Source organism: Echinococcus granulosus (assembly GCF_000524195.1).
Source record: "Echinococcus granulosus chromosome Unknown EG_S00097, whole genome shotgun sequence".
Classification (NCBI taxonomy): Eukaryota; Metazoa; Platyhelminthes; class Cestoda; order Cyclophyllidea; family Taeniidae; genus Echinococcus; species Echinococcus granulosus.
This window is the reverse complement of record NW_020170477.1, coordinates 153,222-177,319: the sequence shown is the minus strand read 5'-3', so window position 1 is coordinate 177,319 and position 24,098 is coordinate 153,222. Positions and strand designations below refer to the sequence as shown.

General features: G+C 42.3%; 3 protein-coding genes across 3 annotated transcripts; 2 read left to right on the top strand and 1 right to left on the bottom strand. All coding sequences in view use genetic code 11, as the record gives it.

The window, feature by feature from the left end:
* Positions 1 to 3,749: 3,749 nt before the first annotated feature.
* EGR_08146 (Ran GTPase-activating protein) lies at positions 3,750 to 9,088 on the top strand (the record flags this gene model as incomplete). Its single annotated transcript, XM_024497395.1, is given in 11 exon segments — positions 3,750 to 4,193; positions 4,210 to 4,404; positions 4,446 to 4,619; positions 4,791 to 5,334; positions 5,587 to 5,955; positions 6,119 to 6,608; positions 7,241 to 7,504; positions 7,603 to 7,774; positions 8,075 to 8,187; positions 8,254 to 8,474; positions 8,871 to 9,088. 11 exon segments carry the CDS (start codon positions 3,750 to 3,752, stop codon positions 9,086 to 9,088), a joined length of 3,204 nt encoding a protein of 1,067 aa, XP_024348191.1.
* A 635-nt stretch (positions 9,089 to 9,723) lies between these two features.
* Positions 9,724 to 20,604, top strand: EGR_08145 (Tyrosine-protein phosphatase non-receptor type 11; the record flags this gene model as incomplete). Its single annotated transcript, XM_024497394.1, has 9 exons — positions 9,724 to 9,743; positions 9,775 to 10,092; positions 10,225 to 10,513; positions 11,676 to 11,810; positions 13,533 to 13,694; positions 16,915 to 17,217; positions 18,225 to 18,527; positions 19,534 to 19,794; positions 20,392 to 20,604. The coding sequence occupies 9 exons, from the start codon at positions 9,724 to 9,726 to the stop codon at positions 20,602 to 20,604; spliced, it is 2,004 nt and encodes a 667-aa protein (XP_024348190.1).
* A 1,737-nt stretch (positions 20,605 to 22,341) lies between these two features.
* EGR_08144 (GTP-binding protein SAR1b) lies at positions 22,342 to 22,976 on the bottom strand (the record flags this gene model as incomplete). Its single annotated transcript, XM_024497393.1, has 2 exons — positions 22,342 to 22,621; positions 22,657 to 22,976. 2 exons carry the CDS (start codon positions 22,974 to 22,976, stop codon positions 22,342 to 22,344), a joined length of 600 nt encoding a protein of 199 aa, XP_024348189.1.
* Between the last annotated feature and the right edge of the window lie 1,122 nt (positions 22,977 to 24,098).

Genomic DNA, 24,098 nt, shown 5'->3' with positions numbered 1-24,098 from the left:
TGGTTGCATTTCTTTAAATTGGCCTGTTTTAAAAGTGGACAAATAAATTTCATTCCACGAAAGTATCTATACGTGTCATGTACGGATGTGTCCATGGATGAAGTAAAACTTAGTCTTTAAGGAAATTCGAATGCTTACGAGATGTGTCTATTATTGTTCACTTTTTTGGACCAAGATTTTACTGTTTTCGTTCTATAAAGAAATTTGGGACTTTTTTGTGTACTGTACGATAAACTCCGGTTAAAGAATAGCCTTTTTTGGAAACGTCTAAGAATGAAATCCCATCAAAACTTGTGGAATCCCCAAATACAGGCGCGCAATAACTACCTCACCAAAAGTTTGCTATTTTTCCTTTAGAGAATCATTTGGAAGTTATTAGTTCTAAAAATAAACACGGCTACTACTTCTGACCAGTTGAATAAAGTTAATATTCCTACTGATATTATCGCTGAAATTAGGAACTTGATTCCTAAGGGTTATGCTAGCATAAGTATATCAACGGAGATAAGAACATAAGAGCACAAGCGCGACTAGCAGAGACATGTGGTCTTTTTCCTGGAAGTTGGATCAATGTTAACCAACAAGGAGTTGCGTATTATTTGTAGAATTGTGTTAAATATCATTTTCTCAGAACGTGTCCCAACATTGGTTGAATTCGACAGTCATAACGCCTCTAGACAGTGTAACCTTGGTAATGACACATTAACTAGGGAAACCTCTTTCCAACATCATAGATAATCCTAGATGTTGTCTACACTTATAAGTAGAAGTGTATGCACCAAAGGTAAAGTGACTTATTAATTATGCAAAATGCATTTACATTCTTGGGATGAGCGGATTGAATCAAAGAGGATAGGTTTTATCCACGAAGTAATACAGTGGTGTACAAGGAATCATGGTTGAAGGGTGGTCAGAGTTTGTCACCCCCTCAGTGGACAATGGCGCCTGCTCAGGAGAGAGGTCTATGTATACTGACTGTTTCATGCCTAAAAGATGCTTTTAAACAAACACGTATTACATTTTGTTCTAGTTTTCCGTCATTACGACTGAAGGCATTGCATTTTGAAAGATGCGCATCTGCTTTTAACGCCCTTTTGGGCATTGAATTGAGAGTATTCGCGAATGATGGGGAAAATTATTACAATACGCGCGGAATTATATTAAAGAAACATCCACAACACCTTTCCTTTGTTCACCTATTTAAGCAATAATTTTGTCTTTTAACTAGAAATTCAATTTCTTCAAACTGATCAACAGACGTCAATTACTCTGATGCAATCTCTATCGCCTTGCTTATAGAATGTATTCACGATTAATTGTATCTTAATATATATATAAACAGATAAACTGTGATCAACTTAATTAAAAGGCGAAAGTACTGGCACTTTTACAGATGTTGCTATATTGATTCAGCGTCTCCGTATCCCCTCTGTTGGTTCCGTACCCTTGGAACGAGAGGATTGTGTCGAGGATTAGCACTTTATTTGAACAGTGATGTTGAAAGGGGATCGAAGTTCGTTTCCTCATCAGGAAGTAAATGCATCCGCTACGTCACGTGGATGGCGTAAACTGACCGTTTCTCAACTGAAGAGTGATATTTAAACAAACACGCATTATACTATGTTAGCATTTTATCACTAGGTATCGTAATACTCATTTTTTTAGCTCGAGATTTTGGTAACTAGCCACTAAGAAGCTCCGTCATCGTACCCCTACCAGGCAGACTATTATCTATGCCATCCCAGTTGCCCGCGAGTCCCTCCGCAGGTCGACAATACATATTCTGCCCAAGCATTACGTCTTCTTTTGTCATTCCAGCGCTTATCATCCAACAGTAGTAATAGGACAGTAGCCCTTCAAGGTTGGGTTTGCTTCTTGTTGCTACTGACGTATCGCTCTGAGATACTCCTTATGGCGTTAGAAGCCATAACACTAGGGCAGGATATGTACTGTCGACGTAGAGCAGGGCTTGAGTATACTGACGTGACCAAGGGACTAGGCAATACGGCGAAGGCACAATGGCGGAGGCCTTCAGTTGCTCGTTACCGAAACAGAGATTTGAACAAATAACCTAATAATTGCGCATCAAAATTTCAGATGAGCCATCCATGTAACCAAAGCTTAATAAATTGAAGTCATCTTGTATGGGGCACTTTAAATTTGTAAGTACACTTTTAAATGTTGCGAATGGAGCACTTGAAATCTCTTAAAACTGATCTGACCACCCTCAAGAACCTCTGAAACCTGTCAAAAACTATCTCCATCTTTTCAATATTGGGAAAGACTTGGATAAATTACATGTTTAAATGTACAGATAACTTTAGCATCCTTAGCTTTTAAGGCTGTTTGGCACATTTCGGTGGTTTCACCAAGCGTAAAGGGTTAATGATATGGAAAAATTAGTCATCAGCACACGGTAGGTAATAATTAAGGCTCCACGCGTGCGTGTGGCCAGGGTCATCACAGGGATCATGACCGTATGGTGAAGCCATAAAATAACATGTACTCGCAACGAAGGGTTCCCAAATGAATACAACTGCGTTTGCGACTTTCATTTCCCATAAAGCGGGAGTGTTAGAACCAAAGGGCGGATCTTTTTTAGTTATTGTTTATGATTAACGTGACAGCATACTGCTTTGACTAAGGCCCAGCCCTCTGAGCAGTATCAACGTCACAAACACTGACTAGAGCAAAATCTATACATTTGCTGCTTTAGTATTTTGATTCACTCATTCTCTGTGCAGTTATGGGGGTAGGGCTGAGCAACATAGTGGTGTAATCTAGCCCATCTTCTTTTTACAGCCTTCGGCCACTCTTTACAACTTTAGCAGGCCCTACTGCTGTGACTATAATCTAAACATCTTGCTTGAAAAAATTAGGCAGGATATAACCCATGCAAAGGCGATTTAGAAGACGAATTTCACTGTTCTACAGAAGTTTTGAACTCTACTCATATTTATCAAACTTCAAGCACCTTGATTGAACATCAAAACTTATTGAGATATGATGTATTAGCATAACATTATGGAGAGAGTTATGGATGGCATGCAAAAAAACCGATATTTGTGCTTGGAAATACAGCAATTTAGGGTGCCAGAATTTTCAGGCTGTGCAGTTTCAAAGGAGCAATAGTGTAGCGTCCCGAGACTTCCCCAAAGACGAAAGAAGACGCAATACTCGGGCAGAATATATATATTCAGCACAGAGAAGGTGGTTGGGCTACTGGCATGGCCCGAAGGCCAGCCCACCCAGCGAGGTACAAGAAGGCAAATTCAAGAATTCAAAAGTGGCGCCTCACCAATACCGAAGGATATACCACAACCGTATTACAATAGGGATGAAGCATATCAATACACAATTTTAGCATGTTCGAAAATATTTCGATCTTGTGCACTTCGGTCTAAATATTTCTCAAACATTTGGGTTCCTGAATGTAAAATTACACACATGTTTTGGAAAATAGAGCATCTGAGACAAGGCTTTTATCTGGTAGAGTAAAAATCTCTTATCTCCGAAAAAGTAGTGGATAATATATTTTGAGGGTAAAATGTTTTATGAAGTGAAGAGTATATTTTAATGCAACATTAGTGCTAAAATGGAAAGTCTTGTGGTTCTTGAGACATTTTACATCTTTTCTAAAGGTGAGAAGCTAAGACAAGCAACGTTTTGTAATAGTCTATTTCACATTTAAACACGCATAAATTGACCTACATAATAGGCTATTGGTTAGCCTGCTTCATTTCCCAAAAATGGCTTTGGAGCAAAAGGGCGGTGTCATTGTCGATTTTGACGGAAAATCAATTAAAGTCGATACCAAAGAAGACGCGCAAAACATCTTGGAAGCTCTTAGAAACAGTCCATGTATGACTGCTCTTCGATTGTCAGGTAACACCATTGGCGTGAATGGGGCATGCTCAATCGGTTCCGAGTTGTCAAGTCACAAAGACTTAAGAAGATGTCTGTTCAGCGATATGTTTACAGGTATGGTTGGAAGTAATGTTACTATTGTAGGTCGTATGGCTGATGAAATCGCTCCCGCTCTGAAGCAAATTTCAGTTGGCATAATGTCATCTGGTGCTCGACTTACTGAACTCGATTTAAGTGATAATGCATTTGGTCCGCGAGGTGTTGTAGGCGTAACTGATCTCCTGAGCAGTCCAGCGTGTTTTACGTTAAAGGCAAGGGTGTACTGGGTATCTGATTGTGTAGGCTTTGCGCATGAACAACCAAGGCCTTGGGCACCAGGGCGCTAAATATTTGGCTGAGGCTTTATCTAAAGGCATAAGGGAAAGCAATGGAAAAGGACTTAAACTAATATATTTTTCAGCTGGACGCAATCGTCTTGAAAATGTTGGAGCGTGCTTGTTGGCTGATGTCTTCTCTCAAATGCAATCGCTGAAAGAAGTACATCTCTGATAATTTTGAAATTTATCGCTTCCTTACAGCTCCATCTGTATCAAAATGGTATCGGAATTCACGGGTCAGATGGGATCAAAGCTCTGTCCTCCGCGATTTCAAAGAATACTCAGATGCGTGTGCTAAATTTATCTGATAATTCACTAAAGGAAGAGGGAGGTATTGAAATAGCTAGGATCTTAAAATCTATACCTCAACTCAAGGTTCGCACTCTCAGAGTGTGATTATCTCTTAACCATTGTTTTGTGCTTGTTATGTGTCCGTTCCCGGAATTTATTTGAATATTTTTGGGAGAATGACGGGTGCTGTTATCCCATTTGTAGCTATAGCTACATTCGTTACTACTCTGGGTATCATTCTCATCTAATTTGTAGGAGCTTATTCTTGATGATTGTCTCATACGCTCTCGGGGTTGTCGTGTTTTGGCATGTTATCTCGAACGTGAAGATGTGGTACCAGACCTGTGTCGTCTGAGTCTTTACGGCAACGAGATCAAACGAGATGCTGCAGTGTTCTTGGCCTTCAGCCTGGCCAATAAATCCAAACTAACTCACCTCTCATTAAATGCCAACGAATTCGGTCCCACTGGTGTCGAGAATGTCCTGCAAGTCCTCACTACCGCGAATCTTCTACATGCAATTGCGGCTGATGTTCCGTCGATAAGTGAAGAAGAAGAGGGGGATGAAGACGAGGATATCTATCACCGTGCCTTCAATGAGGACATGGGCAGTGACAACGGGGATGATGTAGCCGGGGAGGAGTATGAGCTGGAATCGGATAGTGATGACGGAAGTCAAGAGAGCTACAATGATAAGGGAGAGGATGGCAACGAAGAGGAAGAGGAGGAGGGGGACGATGGGCGGGAAAGCTCTTTTGCTGTCATGAAGGACAGTTTTGAGAAACCAAGTAAACCATCAGGTGCGTTTATAAATTGTACATTTGATTCACTGGTGACGACTTTCTTTATCTGTAGTAGCTAAGAGGGGCTACATAATAGGCAAATCTTGTGGGTCCTTCCAGAGCTAATTGTAGTAAAACATGATTCCATCAACTATTTTGTCTTTCATAATAAAGGGGATATATGTTTGTGTAACGCGCTGCGTAGACTCATCAGCACCCTTAAAGCTTTTGTTGCATTGCTTCCGCTATTGCTGTTCTACTCTCTTCAAGGTAATGAATCGGTCAACCAATCTGGCACTAGTGCTGCTGGTGGTTTTAGTTTCCTGTCCTGTCTTTCAAGTCTGCAGAAGGAAAACCAGCTCAGAGTGAATCTGTTCGCTGGATTAGATATGACAGGTTCAACTTCATCGGGTGGCTTATTTGGCAACAAATCATCTCTACCTATTTCCGGCAAACTCTTCGCCCCTCCAAAATTAGGCGCCTCGACGTCGCCTGCGTCCACTAGCTTTGGATACTCCGGGCTCTTTTCCACACCGACGCTGTCACGACTCCAACCTTTCGATGAAAAATCCATTTTGGAATCACTAAAGGCGGCTTTCCTTGACACGGAGAATGATAATCAACTTATGCCTTTGATTGGTGGGTTGATTTACCCTTGATATATAGTTAAATTTAGCTTTATTCTGATTTTCGAAAAGCCAGATTTGACGATGCAGGGACCTATAAATTAGTTAATTTTGACGAATGTTTTAGAGGAACAAGAAGAATACTTTACTGTGTATTTCAATTGTTATTGCCCTAGACAAGTTGGTTAAGCAGTCGTCCCCACCCAATTTGAGACTAAACTTTGAGGAGATCTCGTCAGCCTCACCAGAGTCCGTTGTGCGATTGGCCTTCCGGATTTGCCAGAAGTCCTCCCTGCCCGCATTGCGAAATCTGGCCTGCGACCTTCTTCTAGCTGCACTGACCCGGAAAAGTGACAAAGTCTCCAACTCTATTGTTCTTCCTTCGGCGAGAGCCGTAAACCATATACTCTTGCATTTGGGCGCTATTAAGCCCGACCGAAGCGACTCGGTAGAGCGGAAAGTCCACACGGAGGCCAGTGATTCTCAGAATTTGGCCACCGTCGTTGACCTAGTGGCGTCTCTGCTCAAACGCCACGGAGATCAATTGGGTGTCCATATAAGAAAACCCCTGGCTCTGCTCATCTCACAGCATCGAAAGCAGAACAGCGCGTTAGAGTCACTTTTAGACGCCTTGGGGGAGAAAATGTCCTCCCTTTCCTTGTCAAAGTAATTGCCCAGCCATGTGATCTATAAATTTTATGTATAAACCCATGTCTTCATGCAAAAGGTTAAGATTGGGTAAATGAAAATCAAGTACATTCTACGCCTACTTTGCATGCTTTTGTCTTTTCCTGTCTGTGGCTGCTTGTTGGATGTCTGATGGATTTTACAACTCTTCTACTGATATATTCTTGAGGGGAAACGATCGGTCTATTACTTGGGGATAGGGAACGAATTTGTACTGCGTAGTCACTTGCTTCGCGTCACAATTTTGTTGAATCTATCCATGTTCTTGGTTTTCTAACAGGCTGGAGGGGCTCATCCCTCATAAGTTTTGCCGTTTCATCAAGGGAACTTTCCTCCAGGTTTGGTTAGGGCATTGTAGATCGTCTACAGCTAAACAGATTTCAATTCAAACTTGAATACTTCCATCATCACTTTCGTATATTTAACGAAATCTCCAGGCTGGGTGCCTTTTGTTATTTAGTATTTTGGAGCCATTTTTTTCTTTCCTAAGGGAATATCATTTGACCTATGCATCGACTCTTCTCGTCTCGGATTGCGAATTACTTTTTTGTGGCATCGGCGGCATTCTCTGCGGGATGTCTGACTACCGGAGTTGTTTTTACCGACAAAAGACGCCTCTTCGCCACCATCCAGAGGAAAACTGCGCCGACCCCCCCTGATACGCCCGACCTCAAAGCGCTCTCGCGTAATGTCTTCTCTCCTCAAAGTCCTCTTCCCGTACCGGTTTCCCAGGTAGGTGTGCCCACTGTTGAAAGTGTGAAAATTTTACCCGGATTCCTCTGTCTCTATGACCGGAGGAGTCGTATTCCCCGGTGGACGTTGGAACACCTCACCAAAGAAAATCTTAACGGTGATGCAAAGGATCTCGTGGACAGGTACCTTTCATCTCCAAACCCTAAAATCACCACTTTCGAGCTTATGGTGAATTCGGCGTGCGTTTTTCGTCCATTAACGTCCTAAATTTTTATTCTAGAAAGGAATTTGCTTTCGTGGAGGACTTGGGTGAACCGCTGGAGTTTCGAAGCACCAACTTAGACTATGCTAAAAGTGGGTTGGATCGGGGCCATATGGCTGCCGCGGGAAATAACAATTACAATGCCGAGTCCATGAAGAAAACATTTATTCTCAGCAACATTGCGCCACAGGTACCCTTCATTCATTCATCTCCAACAAGTTTGATCCATGTTAACTCTGTCAAGCCCCACATTTCACCAAAACGTTGCCTTATTTTTGCCAGTCTGTAAGGAACTATCTTGATAACAGGTGGATGTGGTGTAACTGTCGTTCATATGAGAGGTCTAAATATTTTTTTGTCTTAACCTGTCACGGTTCGTTGCTTTTGTCATATTGGTGCAGGTGACTCCGTGCCTTGTACAAAAAAACAGGCATTATCTTGTCAATTGTAGTGTTCACATGCCAGAGAATTGTGAGTGTTTTGCATTCAGGTTGGCTATGGTTTCAACCGTGGAATATGGAATGACCTGGAGAAGTACGTTCGAGGAATAGCAAGGCGATCGGCAAACGTTGTAGTTGTTACGGGCCCACTGTTTCTACCGAGGTTAGTTAAGTCGTAACATTACCAGTCTTGTCTCGCAAATATTGTCATTTCATTCTTATTTCAAAGCTCGACCCTCTCTCAACGAGGTCATCGACAGGTCATCTATGAGGTGATTGGTCCGAATAGTGTTGCTGTTCCGACTCATTTCTTCAAGGCGGTCGCGGTACAGGGCACACCGCAGGGCCCCTGGAGGACCCATGCCTGGGTGATTCCTAATCGAGAAATTACAGAAGGCACACATGTTAATACATTCGCCGTGCCTCTAAAAGATGTTGAACGAGCTGCTGGTCTGATTATTTTCCCGAACCTCTACAAATCTTAGCTACTTCCAGTCGTCTTATGTACCGAAGCTTCTTAAACGAATAACTATATTTTACTTAACTTTGATTATCATGTTGCATCAGTGCTCCAATTTGTGCACTAACTTATTTCGAATGGCTACAGAATCTACCAGAGGGGGCACGTGTTGTGTCTGTATACTTATTGAACACGTCCATATAACTACTTAGCCCTTTTCTTTAGTTTTGCTGACGTTTAGGTTCCCCCATTTGTCCTTAGCCCTGCGGAAATAATGAGGTGCCACAGTTGGGTTCTCAATGAGGACTTAGTGGTCCATCCATCAAGTTCAAAGGGATACATCGCCGACCTCAAAATTTTATGTTCTTTCTGTAAATGATTGTTAGGCTCCGCGGTTTGGTTAGGCAAGCAATTGAGGTTCTCCTATCGCACCTTTTCTCCGCGGTATGGCGTCTGGGCCACGCCAATTGCCTCTCTAACCCATATACGTCAGCAGTGCATGTTTGGCCACTGTTGTATGACACCTTACGGCTTGAGAGAATGCTCGAGGCGCCGCATTCTTGACTCTAAACATCAAATCGCGATCTTCATTTCCTATTTGTAGATGGACTTCAAGCAGAAAAGTGATGGCGAATGGAGTTCCCTAAACGAGTCTCTGGTTTTAGAGCCTCTAGTTTCCTTGAAGTCATAAGAGGCCAAAGTACTGAGAAGGGTATGGCTAGGCGACTACTCCACGGAGCAATTTCGCTGCCAACACAGACCCAATATCTCACCCCTACAATGTGTTAGTGGTAAGCCCGGCCCCTTCCGTGACGTACTAAAATAAGCCTTTGAAGATGATTCAAAAAAGTCACCTATGTGTAAGTTAAGCAAAGTTTATGCAAAGACTGAATATATTTGAAGATGATTGCAAGTGTAGATTAATTAGAGGCATTACTGTGCATGCAAAGGTACAAACTGCTATCCACTGTGTTTAACTTACTTATTTTGGTTTAGAAAATGATAAATGCTAGAGTTTGGGTGAAAGCTTAAGTTATTCAGTTAACGCCAAGTTTAGAATTGGTAATGACGTTGACCTAGCTAAGGTCAAAGTGACCGGCTTAATTAAACCGGTGGACGTGTAGGCAGGTTTCAAGACCCCGCCTACAAGCAGATTGTGGTTGCAAGTTTTGCTATATAGGCATCTGTTTAGCTTTTGCAACGTTGAAGCAAGCCGAGTGACAAATATTCTCATGAATAATGGTTATTGAGCGCAGGAGGTACACGAACGTATAAATCGGAATTTCGTAGATGGTTTCACCATAACCTTGAGGGAATCCGAGCAGAGAAACTGCTCCTTGAAAAGGGCGATCCAGGAAGCTTCCTTGTAAGACCTAGTTGGACGAATCCCGGGAACTTTACCCTGTCTGTTCGCCGGGAGGACTGTGTTACTCATATACGCATTCGGAATACTGGAGATTTTCTTGATCTCTATGGCGGTGAAACATTTGCGACCCTTTCCGAATTGGTTGACTACTATCGTGAAAATCACGGTGAATTAAAGGAAAAGAATGGTTCGATAATCGAATTAAAGTATCCATTATTTTGTCAGGACCCACTGGCAGAGAGGTGTGTAGCTTTCTACCTAGTGTGTTTCAAATTACATTCGGCCCCTTTAGGCTGATAAGTTTTGGATTCCGCATTATTTTAGCTATTTATGTACTTTATGCCTTTTGATATTTCCATTTCAAAACTTTCTAGTTCACGGTGGTTTCATGGTCCGATGTCCAGAAATGAAGCGCAGAAACTTTTGCTGGAAAAGGGAAAGAATGGCAGTTTTCTTGTACGAGAGTCGATCCAAAAACCTGGTTCATACGTGCTTTCTGTTGCAACTGGTGATCAGGTGTCGCATATTCTCATTAACCGGAAAAAAGACAACAAATTCGATGCCGGCGGTGGTCATCAGTTTTTGACTCTCAAAGAGCTAATCGACTTCTACACCGCAACGCCGATGGTAGAGAAGAATGGAGGACTGGTATACTTAAAACAAGTATGTTTCTGTTTAGCCACAGCAGCATTATTTAGCGTTATCATGTATCTGCCTGCATTTCAAATTTGAATATCATTCATTGAAATGTGCATCATTGCCATTGTTTTTTATTTATTTAAAATTACTTGTGTTTTGTCATTCCCTGTTGTCATGAGTTACTGTTTCATTAATCTATCAGCAGTGATTATATTTGTTTAATCATAAATTCTTACCTTTCTCTTACGGAAATGCATGTTTATCCACTGGTGAATCATGGCATATTGCTGGACTCCAAAAATTGTGTTTTCTGATTTTCTTGTGATCCGTTTGGTTGAAGATTCCTTATTAAATTAAAATGTGTTATTTTAATGCACTTTTGTGATTTCTCTGCGATGCACTAACTTTGAAGAAACAATATTTCTAATTTTCAAATGCTTTATAATTTTTTTCCTATGGAACCCTACTTATATCTACGTTGGTTTACCCCAAAACAAGTTGCTTTTACCTATTGGTCTGCCGCCATTCGTAAATCCTAACCAATTACTTTAGAGATCACTTCGTTCCTTAAAGAATGAGAATAGTCATTTTAGCGAAATAGGCTAGTTAAATGTGACGAGAAGAGTTATGTTTAGTCTCCTTCGTCTCTTGAAATTTCTTCTTAATACTAAGTAGGATCTGTTAATTTCTATGTCAATCCGGCTTTCAATCTAATTCGCTCCGTTCACTAATTTAAAAAATTTTGCATCATTTTTTTTGCTTTTACATTCAGGTAAATCAGGCGAAACTAAGGTAAAACCTATTAGGCCGATTCAAATAATCTCAGGCTTTGGTAAACTTCACCAAAAATTAAACCTGTTTTCGGTCCAAATGAATCATTTTCCCTTATAGTCTAAATAAGGTTATCCTGTGTAGACAATTGCTACATTAATTTTCCCCTTATTTCTTTTTTCATGTAAGTGAACTGGTAAATGAAAATGTAATTTTATAGTCATGGTGTTGGTACGTCTGAAGACATTTCATTTCTGAAATACCACTCATTTGCGCCTGTAAAATGTCACACACAGTTAGGCTTATAAAAATGATAATTTTTCCTTGGATCGATCAAAATTGCGGAATATTGCTTTAGTATTTTGTTATCCACCCCCTCAATGGACGGTAATTTGGTAGATTCTCTTCCTCTTAGCCCTTCAACGCGACTCGTCTCAACGTCTCCACCATAAACAAACGAATACGACAACTTGAGTGCGAAAACGTCAATGGTAGACATTTGGCCGGTTTTCATGAAGAGTTCGAGGAGCTTCACCAAGACATTCACGATGTAAGTTTGATTCGTGATAAATGGAAGTCACTTTAGCAACTGTTTCCTCTCCCCTCCCTCCCCCAACATTCCCCTACCGTATTTTCGAAATAAAATGACTTTGCGAATCTTTATTTAAAAACCCTCTTTTTAGGCGAAATTAATATTTTTTCTGGAGTAACCCAAATGCCTTAATCCTTTTGAATATTTAGCTAGATTGTCGGTAATCTCACCGAAATGTTTACGCTTTTCAACCCGATCTTGTGTGCGTTTTTTTTCGACCACACTTGACTCATTTGTTCGTCATTACCTATCTTATTAACCAAACTCCACTGTAGTTTGTTGTACTGCTGGTTCGACTGGTAAACTTTTGTCATTATTACTCGAAAATGTGTTAATTGTAGGAATATATGTCCCCCTATTGACGATTTACCAACATAACTTGTTCAGACATTGCGAATCATTGAATATGAACTGTTGTTTCCCGAGACTCCCGTTTTTACCAGCTTTCGTTTTCTAAATAAAGCTTTTTTAGGCCAATGTCGGATATCCTTTAGCAATTGCTTCCTGTAGACAGTTTGCAGACGTTTTGAGGGCAAACTGGTACCCATGAAAGCCCATACACAGAGATCAGGCAGAATAAACAATTGGTGCCTGTGTTGGTGTGAAGTTGGAGGTATCGCATTTGTCAGTAATCATTTGGGCAATTAACCGCATCCATTTCAAGTACTATCAAACTGTTCTATTTCCACATTGAATGGATAGTCAAGTCATCGCTCACTGCCAGTCTATGTGGTAATGTCCGAAAGCTTCAGTGATTTTGAACGACTTGAATCTCGCCAGTTGATGTGTTATTGCGTCCATGTTTTCCATCGAACCGACTATTTGAAAAAAACCAAGGCTAGACGGTTAACTGCCATAGCGGTAAATTTAATGACTTTTTTAAATATGAGTTTATCCCGTCTTTTCTTACGAATTGGACAACTTTACCAACCGTTCTATATTTCACTTGTAACTCAGCTTCGTTGGACCTCACCGCGGTTTCGCTGGTTTTGTGGATATCATTTGATCTCTCAGTTGTTTAAGTGGCAGCTTCTTCTATCTTTTAAAGACGTTACACCTTAACAGGCGATCCGTCCAGCTTTCCCGAATTAATGATTTCCCTAAACAATCACGTGCGGTTTTGCTCATTCATTTATGTAAGCTTCTACAATGTTAATGTTACTTTTACCCATAGCTTTTCCATTCTACTCTTACTTTGGGCTTTTTCTCATGTGCTCTGGTCCTTCCGCTTGCCCTTGGTGAAGCTTGGAACTAAGCCGCGAAACTGTTTTAGTGCCACTTAAGAAGTTCAGGCATTACTGACGCGTAGGTTGATTGTGAAGCCACTTTGGGCTGATTTTGATCATCTAGCTACGACTAGTCGCCGTGTTTTTGTCATCCAAGTAAATTATGCGCTTTAGAACTGAGGTTGTTACACTACTACATCAGCAGTTTACATTATCAGTCACTAGAACCGTGGCCCATGTTTGATTGTGTTTTCACCTAACATTGTTTATTCCCAACTTAGTACTCGATTCTGGGAAATCCTAAACAAACGCTAGTTAAAGGTATCATTAAAAATGTCATGCAGATTTTAATCCGCATTCGAATGCATTTTGCCATGAGTGTGTGCAAGTAATAGGCGTTTTCTGTCGTTGGATCTAGCGCATTTCGCTGGTGGACTTGCTTGCTGCCTTTTAGACCAAAGCCAGAAGTCGTCTTGAGGGGGCCAAGTCTCACAATTTGGACAAAAATCGCTATAAGAATATTCTTCCCTTTGACTCAACCATTGTTCGTCTTCTTGACGGCGATCCCAATATCCCTGGCTCCGACTACATTAATGCGAATTACATCAGCTGGCCGGTACGCTTTTTAGCTTTCTTCTCAACAAATCGATTTTTAAAAAAGATTTGTGTTGTTTCTCATGGAACAAGTGTTAATTACTTTTACTTACGCAGGATTGTAATGTAGTAGAATGTAGGCAAATGCCTCACTCTCAGTCAGCTTTCTTGCTTTCTCATTCTCTACTATCCTTCGGGCTTCGCTAGTCAGTTTTAGCTGTCTCTGCAACTCTGCGTTTGTTACACCGACCTAACAGGATTCCACATGTTGGAACCACGAAAAGTCAGTTTTTCTACCTCTGTGCAAAAACTTTAAGCACACTCAGTTTGCTCGATAAGAGTATCTGGTGACTCTTTGCTTCCAAGGAAATCACAGATGTGAAATGGTAAATTGCAGGGTAATGGAATGTCCATGGACTGTCAGTGGCGAATACCAAGTGGTTACCTAGTTGGCACACATGGGTGCGAGAACGCACTTTGGAGAGAATAGTCCACTTATTTGATATGCAAATGAACCTTTTTTTCATAGGTCAAATGGGATTTTTTTGTCAAAATCAGTGTTTTGAATGCAGTGAAATTCTAGTGCAGTCCTAGCTCTAGCCTTCATAACCCTGATTTGTGTTTGAGGTATCAATGAGAGTTCAACTGCAGGTCGTTCTGCTGACTCATAAGGAATACTTATCCTTTGTGAACGTGCCAATGGTAAATGAATGAAAAGGACTGATCATTCCTTTTTCACTGTTACATTCAATTGATATATTGATAAGCTTTTTGTTTGCCTTCCTGTTTGAATGGACCGTTGATTGGTCAGATTCTTTACACCCCTACTTCAATCCAGCAGAGATGCCATTATCAGTTTGCTCCTTTATTTCTGGAACTAATGCGAACATGAAATTTTTGATTAAAAATTCAGCAACGTCCTAACCTGCTTAGTGAAGGCAGTACATCTCTGTGTAACTCCCCAAGACTTACCTGAAGGCGAAAGAAGACAGAATACTAGGGCGGAATATATGTATATTTGACATGCAGTAGACCTTGGGCCTACTGGCATGGCCTGGAGGCCAGCCCACCCGGTGGACCCCCTAAGTGTCCCGTTGCCAAAGCAGCGAGTTAAATGGACGTAGCATACAACTCCTCTTCCCTTCTCCGCGTCGTCTTCGGCGCTCCCTTTGGTCAACTTCCGGCGTCAACCAGCACAACGTAGTCGGTACTGTAAGAAAAATATCCACTAGCCAACCGTGCCATCCATTGAATTTCCATACAACTGAAAAGATACTTGGCTATAACGGCGTTGAGCCCTCTTGACAAATCTACCAGATCTGGAGTGTTGTCCTGTATGGGTATCACGCGTGCCCGTCACTAGTCGTAGGGATGCTGGCCCAAAAGCAGAGTCATGTAACATAGGACAGGATTTAACATAGTTCCGTGGCGGTAAGGTTCCGTGTCCATTCCTTCTTGCCAGTTTGTTCTCGCCCCAGTGCTGGTCAGACATTTATCTATCTTGGCCCCGATTCAACTAGTAGAGAAGTGGAGGAAGTATTATATGTTTGCTTAATTAGCATCATACAGGAACGGTAGACAGATCCGTATGGGACTATTTTAGATAGTTTACGGCTGGTGTCACTTCAATTGTTAATAGCTTTCCTCCAGGCCACAGGATTGGGGTGGTTGCCGAAGGTAGACGCCATTTTCAGTCCTTCTATAGGGGTCGTTACCGATTCTTCCATCCGCGGCATATGCGCTTTTTCCGCCTCACAAGGGCTTATCACCTAGCAGCAGCATTCAGGATAGATGTCCTTTAAGATCTGGTTCGCTTTCTTCAACCAGTAATGTAGCACCCTGAGACTTCCCCGAAGATGAAAGAAGACAGTGGGGCTTGGGACTACTCACATGGCCTGGAGGCTAGCCCACCCTGCTGGGGTGCAATGGCAGCGCACCCAATTGGTCCCTTTACGAAAACCTAGAGTTAAGCAAACATTCAACACATTACATCTCTGAATAAACCATTTATCTTCTACACATCACCTCCATAAATAGGAGGGCGTGAAGCCGTTTAATTAGATCTAGACATATCCAATTCATTTTCAAGCCTATTTATTAGCCATTATTTTAGATCTTCTCCACTGGCCGGCGATTAGTGGCTAAGCTTGTTGTGTTGTGTGGAGCGTAAAATTGCCCCGGTCCAAATGCGCACGTGAATGCGTTATGCGCGTGTGTGCGTGCATGTGTGCAGGTGAATGTGGACTCACTGCCAGCAATTTCGCGATCATGCACACACGCACGTCTGCACACACCCACGTGCGCACTTTGGCGTTGTGCCTCTGATGCGGTCGAGAGATCTGCGTGCCCATGTGGGCATGAAGGCGATAGAACGAAAAGCGTCGGTCTCCAACTCCCTGCACGAGAGCCGCGTGCCTGGTTGGGTTGGCTTTTATGCGTTTGCGTGCTCCTGGTTGTGGATGGTGTTACACTTTCACCGCATGATTTTGCTTCGCTTCGTTTGGATTTTTATTTTCTCTTGAGTTAACCGTCCAGCCAAGAAAAGCCACCTTTAATGCTGCTAATCAGGTGTGATCGGCGCTTTTGTAGTCTTCACTTTAGAGGACGATTGGCTTTTGCAACTTCTGAAAGTACATACATACATGCATAATGTGGTTGGAAGTAAATGAAACAAGCCATGTCTTGCGCATGTTGTGAGACTACCAGTTGTCCGTCGGTGGAACGGACCACAAAAATACGTAGTTGACTGTTTCGCAGAGCAATATCCACCAGAATGCCTTCTTAGTGTAAGTGTAACCTGTTGCATAATTGTACTTTCCATTGTACTTCCAACCCTTTGACCCCAGAGTATTATTTGTCATTATCCAAACTTGGGTCGGCCTGATTTCCCATGCATTATTTATGTGCTTTACATCTTTCTACACAATGCGACACCAAATTTGTTGATTTGTATTGTTTGGGGGTATTTTAATGACGATAATAAAACGATGCTTTTAGTTTTATTGCATGCAAATGTTTCTCCGATTCAGTATGCTTTCAAATTCTCGTGCAGATAACCTTCTCTTTGGGTATCGGGGATTGTGAAGTAGGTAAAGTTACATAATTGGTCATTCATCAGATTGTACCATTAAATATTCTTCAAACCTTTGGTTCCCATCGTTTGGCCCTTCTGTTGAAACACCAAGTCCTATACAAAGTCGATTGGTGTAAAACTACTTAAATCTCTACTTTTGCATTGCTAGGACTCTCTAACTGAAAGTTTGCTTGGTGGTTCAACTACGGTGGATCCTTTGCCACCGAAAACTGCAAGGGGCAGTCCCGCTCCTCTGTCGCCTTCTTCTTCCTCCTCCTCGTGTCCACGGTACATCGCCACACAGGGCACCTTGCCTAACACCATTGTGGACTTCTGGCGCATGGTGTGGCAGGAGCACAGTGCCATCATTGTCATGATCACTAAGGAGGTGGAACGAGGCAGGGTAGGCCACCCTTTTCTACAGTTACATACCTGTGGTCCCCGAGCACAGATGGGGTTCTGTGTCGTCAGGGTAAAGGTCAAATCGAGGAAAAGTGGAGATGCCGTTACTCTGATACATACCTTCTGTCTTGTTTCGAGCGCTTCGGCTATCTCAACAGTGTTCGATGGAAGTGGAATTAACCACGAAGACAGGGGCAAAGGTCATATAACGGAGTTTCATCACCCCAAGAAGGCTTCGATAGACTTCTTTGCCATATCTTTTCCAAACCACATTTATGGTAATTTGCAGGGTAATGCTGGAAGCTAGACGGTGTTCGTAAGAACATTTGTCAAAAAGCAATGTTGAGTCGAGTCTCAGACCTACGTCTCTTATCTTTCTTCCATTGTATTGTTATTTTGATACGGCAAACCTGATCTCTTTCTCGGTTGCCCACCATTATGCTCTCAACGACCACTCTCTTGCAAGTCTTAACAGACTCATGTATTTGCGGTCTTCCACAGCGCAGCATCGAATCAGCAAAGTTGGGCATGGCCCTTTGAAGTAGGTTCATTTGGAGTTGTTGTCTTTAAAGTCACCATAAGTTGTAGGCGTTTGCAAGCAGCAAATAGATTAGCATCAATAGAATACCCTTTGGCAATTTTCATCATTTGGTGAGCGGAATATGTGAAAGCTCTAATTAACCTACTGGTGTCCACAACGTGGTGTCACTTTCACTCTATCGGCGGACATTTGCTCCTGTCCCCTTTCAAACTCAATGTGTTCATGGAGTTGATGGATTGAAGTTATGCTCGCATAAGCGGTGGCGGAAGTTTGCTGTCGCAAAATGTGTTGCTAGCTTCACGTTTGCCTGGAGAGAATTAAAAGACTTTATTGTGATTTGTGCATGCACTTTGGACTGTTCTTTTGTAATGAAAATTAAACTTAATTATGAAAAATGTCAAATCATGGTTGGAAAATCGCTTTGGTTTTGGCTATTTTTACTTGATTGTGGACCTCGTAAACCACAGCTTTCACTCGATTTTTTTGCCTCGAAGTCTAGTTGACTCTAACCGTTTCGTTTACCTGGTTTTGTGCAGAACAAGTGCTCGAGGTATTGGCCAACACTGACACATCCTACTCTGGATTTGTCCAGCTACGGTGGAACACTGCGAGTTTGCCACCTTGCGGAGCAGAACTTGGAGACGTACACCCTGCGTGAGCTCCATCTGTCTCGTGATTATCCTGCTGCCAACAGCAGTAGTGGTAAGGCCAACAACGGTAGTGGTGACGCCAGGGGCTTCGTGGTGTACCACTACCAATTTCATGCCTGGCCTGACCACGGAACACCTGCTGATCCTTCCTGTGTGCTTAACTTCATGTTTGACATTTCCAAGCGCATGGTGAGTCGCCTCTTTCACTTAAGCTTTGAAAGAAGTCGCAGAACACAGCACAATTATGGTGCAAACTACCTTGACATTGAGAAGTTATTAGTTGAAATGGTGTTCTGTATCAACTTGTAAACATAACCACTTGCATATGCCGCGACGAATTTATGGCATTTCCACACCTGCTCACAGGACGCCATTACTATTAGTCCTTGCAGCCACCTTCGCTTTGGACTGGTAATCCCCACACCCAATAAGACGGCCGACTGGCCAACTAGGCAGACAACTAGCCACATGGCCCATTTCAGGCGTGGCCAATTACCGCCTTGTCTGCATTTGCTGTTACAAATCTAAGCGCAAGGATAAAAGTGTGGAAACCAGGTCGCAGTAGTTCCAAAATACCATAGGCGCCATTCTCTACACGGAGGTTTTTAGCGTGCAATTACCTTTACTTTCTGACTGTTTATTCGATCCATTGGAAACGCATTTTATCTATGTTCTAGACAGCAGAAAATCAGTATTCTTGACAGCCTACCGGTCTGACCCTTAGGTCAGATGGCTACGCGCGTAATTCGATTAAAGTGGAGATTTTTAACCCTCCCGATCACTCATGCCACTGTATTTCACTCGGATGCACTTCCATAGGTGTATGGAAGTCACAACGCCCAGAGATGGCACATGATGCTTTGGAATAAAAATAGTAACCTAGACACTCGTCCGTACGGCCTAAATTTTCCCCAGCATTGTATACCGTTGACAGTCGGCATAAACTTTGGCAAACATGGCTTCGGTTCGCAATTTATGTGCGCGAACCACTGATAAACAATCGCCCCCTCACATCAGCCGATTCTCGGATTAGATCTATCACTTGCCATTAAAGGGTATTTTAACAAGGCATTGGTTATACAACACCCGGGCTACCCCCGAAGGCTCTGTAGGATAATTCCGAGCCACCAGCATGGTAGTCGCATCATCAAAGACCTTAAAGATTAAAGCAAGGTATTGTTGTTATTCTTGCCAGGAGAGTCTCACGGAATGTGGTCCAATGGTGGTGCATTGTAGTGCAGGAATTGGCCGAAGTGGTACCTTCATTGTGATTGACATGCTCATCAACTACATCAAACGTTATGGTCTGCAGTGTGACATCGACATCTCGCGCACTGTGCAGGCTGTACGAGAGCAGCGTTCCGGTATGGTGCAGATAGAAACACAGTATCGTTTTATCTATAAGGCTGTGCAAAACTTTGTCTCCACTCTCTCACAGCGGCTTCAATTGCATAACGTGAGTATTGCTTGGCAATTTCATTGTTGTTGCTGTTGTTGTTGGTCCTCGATTTGTAAAAGTACACCACTGATCAATGTCTCCCAGAAGTTTGCTTTCAAATAGGACTTTCACTGCGCAAACAATGTACTTCAAAGTACTCAGATACGTTTGATAGCTCTCTATCTGGTGATGCTCTACTTAGAATCGGGTCATGTGGCTGATCCGATTGAGCAATGATGAGTGACGAGCGTGTGACCAGATGCAATATTAGTTTAATTTCTACTTGATCACTTGAAAATCAGTGGATTTGGAAAACAGAAGCTGAATGATTCCTGTCCAAATCAAATAAGCATCAGAAGGGAAACAGTCCCCAAGCTTCCTGTTTACTAATTTCGCGGCGTAAAGGCGCGTTCAAGTCTCCTAGATTATGTTCTGAAAAACCTATGTTCGTCATACCCTGCCTATCTGCTAACCCCAAAGCCTATTTGTTACCAAAAATACAAGCAAATAACACCGGTAGTGTTAGCCGCTTGCTTGGCTAGTTGCCACAGTTTTGTGCCATTTGAAATTGCATCCTCTCTCGATGCGTTTGTATGTGTTGGCGCATTGGTTTAGGAGCTTCAGCCCCTCGGTGTGGACTACACAAACATAAATCAAGCACCGGCAGATCTGATGCAAACCCAACGACCCGATTCTACCTCCCCAGTGGACAGTAGACTTTCCTCCACCTCACCACACTTCGCCAAGAGCGGCTCGTTTCCGTGTAAATCAGATCTCTGTGTTGCACCGTCGTACGCCAAATCCATCTACGCGAACGCAGAGCACTAAAATGCCTAGCCTTCTACATTTATCACACACACACAACCAAATCCAAATAAGATAACACTTCCTTCTGTCCTCTCCTCCTGCCTCTCCTACTAGCAGAAATTGTCGCCCTCTAAACAATGAGATTGACATTAAAATGTATTTTACCCATCCCCTAGTTTTCTTCCTGATCTTCACGTTCTCATCACACAAATCACATTTTCATAAGGGTAGGGTAATTAACTGACACTTGATTTCCGATTTTTAAGTTTTTTTTGTGTATTTGAGAATAAACAAAGGGCTGATTGCTGTGGCTAACATGAGACAATCACACTCAAAGATGCAATTGGTGAAATAAATCCGAACTTCTGCTCGTGATCCCCCTTAAATAACCTAATTATCTTAATTTATTCCGTCGTGATGTTGATTAATGACCTCGTTCAATCACGGGTTGTGCTTCAATGTTATGAATACCATCAGAGTCGCCTGTTGATGTTTAACCCCAGTGAGTGTGACTCACAAAGCGTTAAGGTTCAATAGTAACTCCACTGAGCAGCCCTGGAATTGACACTTAAAATGAGTTCATAAATGAACTCCACATTATCGGAATATCCCTTGAAGTTACGATAATATCGCTAAAAATTGAGCTTAGGTAAATGTGCCTTGACCATTGCGCCTAGCATGTTAAGTGTTCAAGGCGAATTGATCAGCTAGTCGTTGAAATGAAGTTCCATTGATGTACTAGTAAACTTTTGGGGTAATATTGGTAAATCAAAGTGTGCCTCTGTGGCCAAAGTTCTCCAGTGCGCTGTAACATGCAGAACCCACGGGACTTCAAGAAGTTGAGGAACCAACGAAATCTTGGGTACGCTACTAACAGCATCTTAAGTAGCAATGCGCATCCTCCCAAAATAATGACGGAAGAACCCATCCAGCGAAAATGAGCAAATACAGTTACGACAGAATCAAAGGGGGGAGATATGGCTAACGCATTTGATGAATTAAAATGTCATGATGAATTACGAATTAAACCGTGTGATTCAAATGCTTCACAGGTTAAAAATTTTAACCAATTGTAACTGCAATGGTAAGAAAGTCAATGCCTAAGCAATACTAAAGATGATAATAACACGTTAATTTCTGGATTTTGCTGGGAACCACTCGCTTTCGTAACAGGTCTGGTAGTCAAAGTGACATTGGTGACATTTCAAAGTCTTATTAGGGTCTGAGTAAGGATCACGCTGGTGACAACTACAGCGGAGTTGACCAGCACACAAGTGGGTTCAGTAGAAATGATAAATATTGGTTTAAACATGCCGCAGGTGTGCGAAAGAATGTAACCTAAAGCTGCGTTAATCTATCAACTAATAGGTGCAATAAAACGATTCCCGATAAAAGTAGAGTATTAACGAAACAGGAGGAACTACGCAGGAGTAAAACGTAAACACGATGGCAATATCACGGTCCAGCTCTCATTCATCAAAGAAATTCAGCATTTGGGCGCCTCGAAGCATAGAACTTCACTCTAACCAAGTATTAGCAAAATTTATTCCGGGAGACATGGAATAATGGCAAGACCACCGAGAGCGAATACATGGGGAGAATTTGTCATATTTATGGGTAATACAAGTAATGAAGAACAGCAGGCTGCTATTTAACGTTGATGTACATCCCCGGAAGTGGTAAGCGATCGTATGCATTTGAGATCAAATAAAAAAGCCTGTTGGGTACATAATCCGTCTTTGCCAAAACAAAAGAAAATCAGTCAAGATATTGAGCCAACCACTTAAAAGCATCACCATATCCTTGCCGTTTAAGAATACTGCACATATAAATTTCCATAGGACGTCCACTAGCAATGTGCTCTCTGGGAACTATTCCTTTTCCGGTTACCTGTCCATCCAAGCCCAGGTGACTTCTTAGGACTGCCTCACTGACGGCAGATGGCACATCAATTTTGTTTCCCAGGACGAGAATCGGTGCGTTAGCAACCTGTTGATCCATAATAAGACTATCCAGTTCAACTTTAGCTTCATTGAAACTTGAAAAATAAGTTCATCATAAAGATTTTCTTACCGCTCACTCTCACTGGCATCGACAATAAAAACAATCCCGTCCACAGCGGGAATGTACGAGTGCCACACCTTACGTGCCTGCTCATGACCACCGAGATCGTAGGTTGTGAACTTCATGCCTGCAATTGTAAGTTCCTCGCATGTGGCGTGAAGCGTAGGATTATGAGTTCCGTACCGATCATCCTTGAGGCGATGTAAAAGAGTGGTTTTGCCAGCATTGTCCAAACCCAAAAAAACTAGTTTACCGCTTTTCTGATACAATCCAAGGTAATTTAAAATCTTCGCGAACGGGGAAATAAACCAATCATTAAGGAAATTCATTCTGCAACGCAGCACCACGTAGACGGGATAACTTTACAAGGGCGGGTTTCCAAAACGCCCAGACTTTTTACTGGCTCTTTCCAGTTCGCAAACTATTTCTACTAATGATGATATATAGTGCAATTAATTTTAATCATAACATGGCAATAATTAACTTTAGGCTAAAACCTCAAATTATCACCTAAGGTTAATTTTCATAAAGATTACACGGGCATGGAATCAGAGCATTTTCAAAAAATGTTTCATTCACTTAATTTCAGCAAAATTATTGCCAGAATATTTTTAGTTTTTTAACAAGAATAATTGATCTTATTTCAGTCGTCTGGATGGTTGCCACATTGCCTCTTTTCTAGCTAATGGCACTGTTTTCATGGATCTATAATAGGCAGTACAATACACCAAACCAATGTCCTTTTAGAAGAAAGAGGCAAATTCTGGAAGGTTTTTAGCTTTTGTAAACTTCCGACAATAAGTCAAAATGTACTGAGGCGTCCCGAGACTCCCATGAAGACAAAAGAAGATATACCACTCGGGCAGAATATGCGTATTCAGCACAGAGAAGGTATTTGGGCTATTGGCATGGCCCGAAGGGCAGCCCACCCAGTGGGGTACAAGGGCCAAGTCAAAAGTGGCTCCTCGCCGATACCGAGGGATAAACATCCATCTTACTACCTAGCTTCCCTCCTCTTTTGAGCGTCGTCCTCGGCACCCCCCCCTCCCCTGGTTGACCTCCCCTGCCAGCCACCACAACGTAGTCGGTGCTTCAAGGAAAGACCCACGAGCCGGCCGCGCCAGTCATCAAATTCGCGTACAAATGAGGAGACACTCTGCCACATTTTCACTGATCCCTCTTGGCAGTTTGACTGAATCCGCAGTTTCCTCCGGTTTGGGAACTTGATTCAGGGACAGAGAATTGTGCCGGCCATCATGCGTGTCCATAGATAGATGTAGGAACACTGGCTTAAAAGCAGATTTGTGCAAGGAAGGACGGGATTGAATACAGGTCCATGGGGAAATGGTTTTGCGTCTGTTCCTCCTTGTCACGTTGTTCCCCCTCTAGAGCTGCCCAGGCTCTATTCAGCCAGTAAGGAGATGGGGGAGATGTCGTGAATTCACTTTATT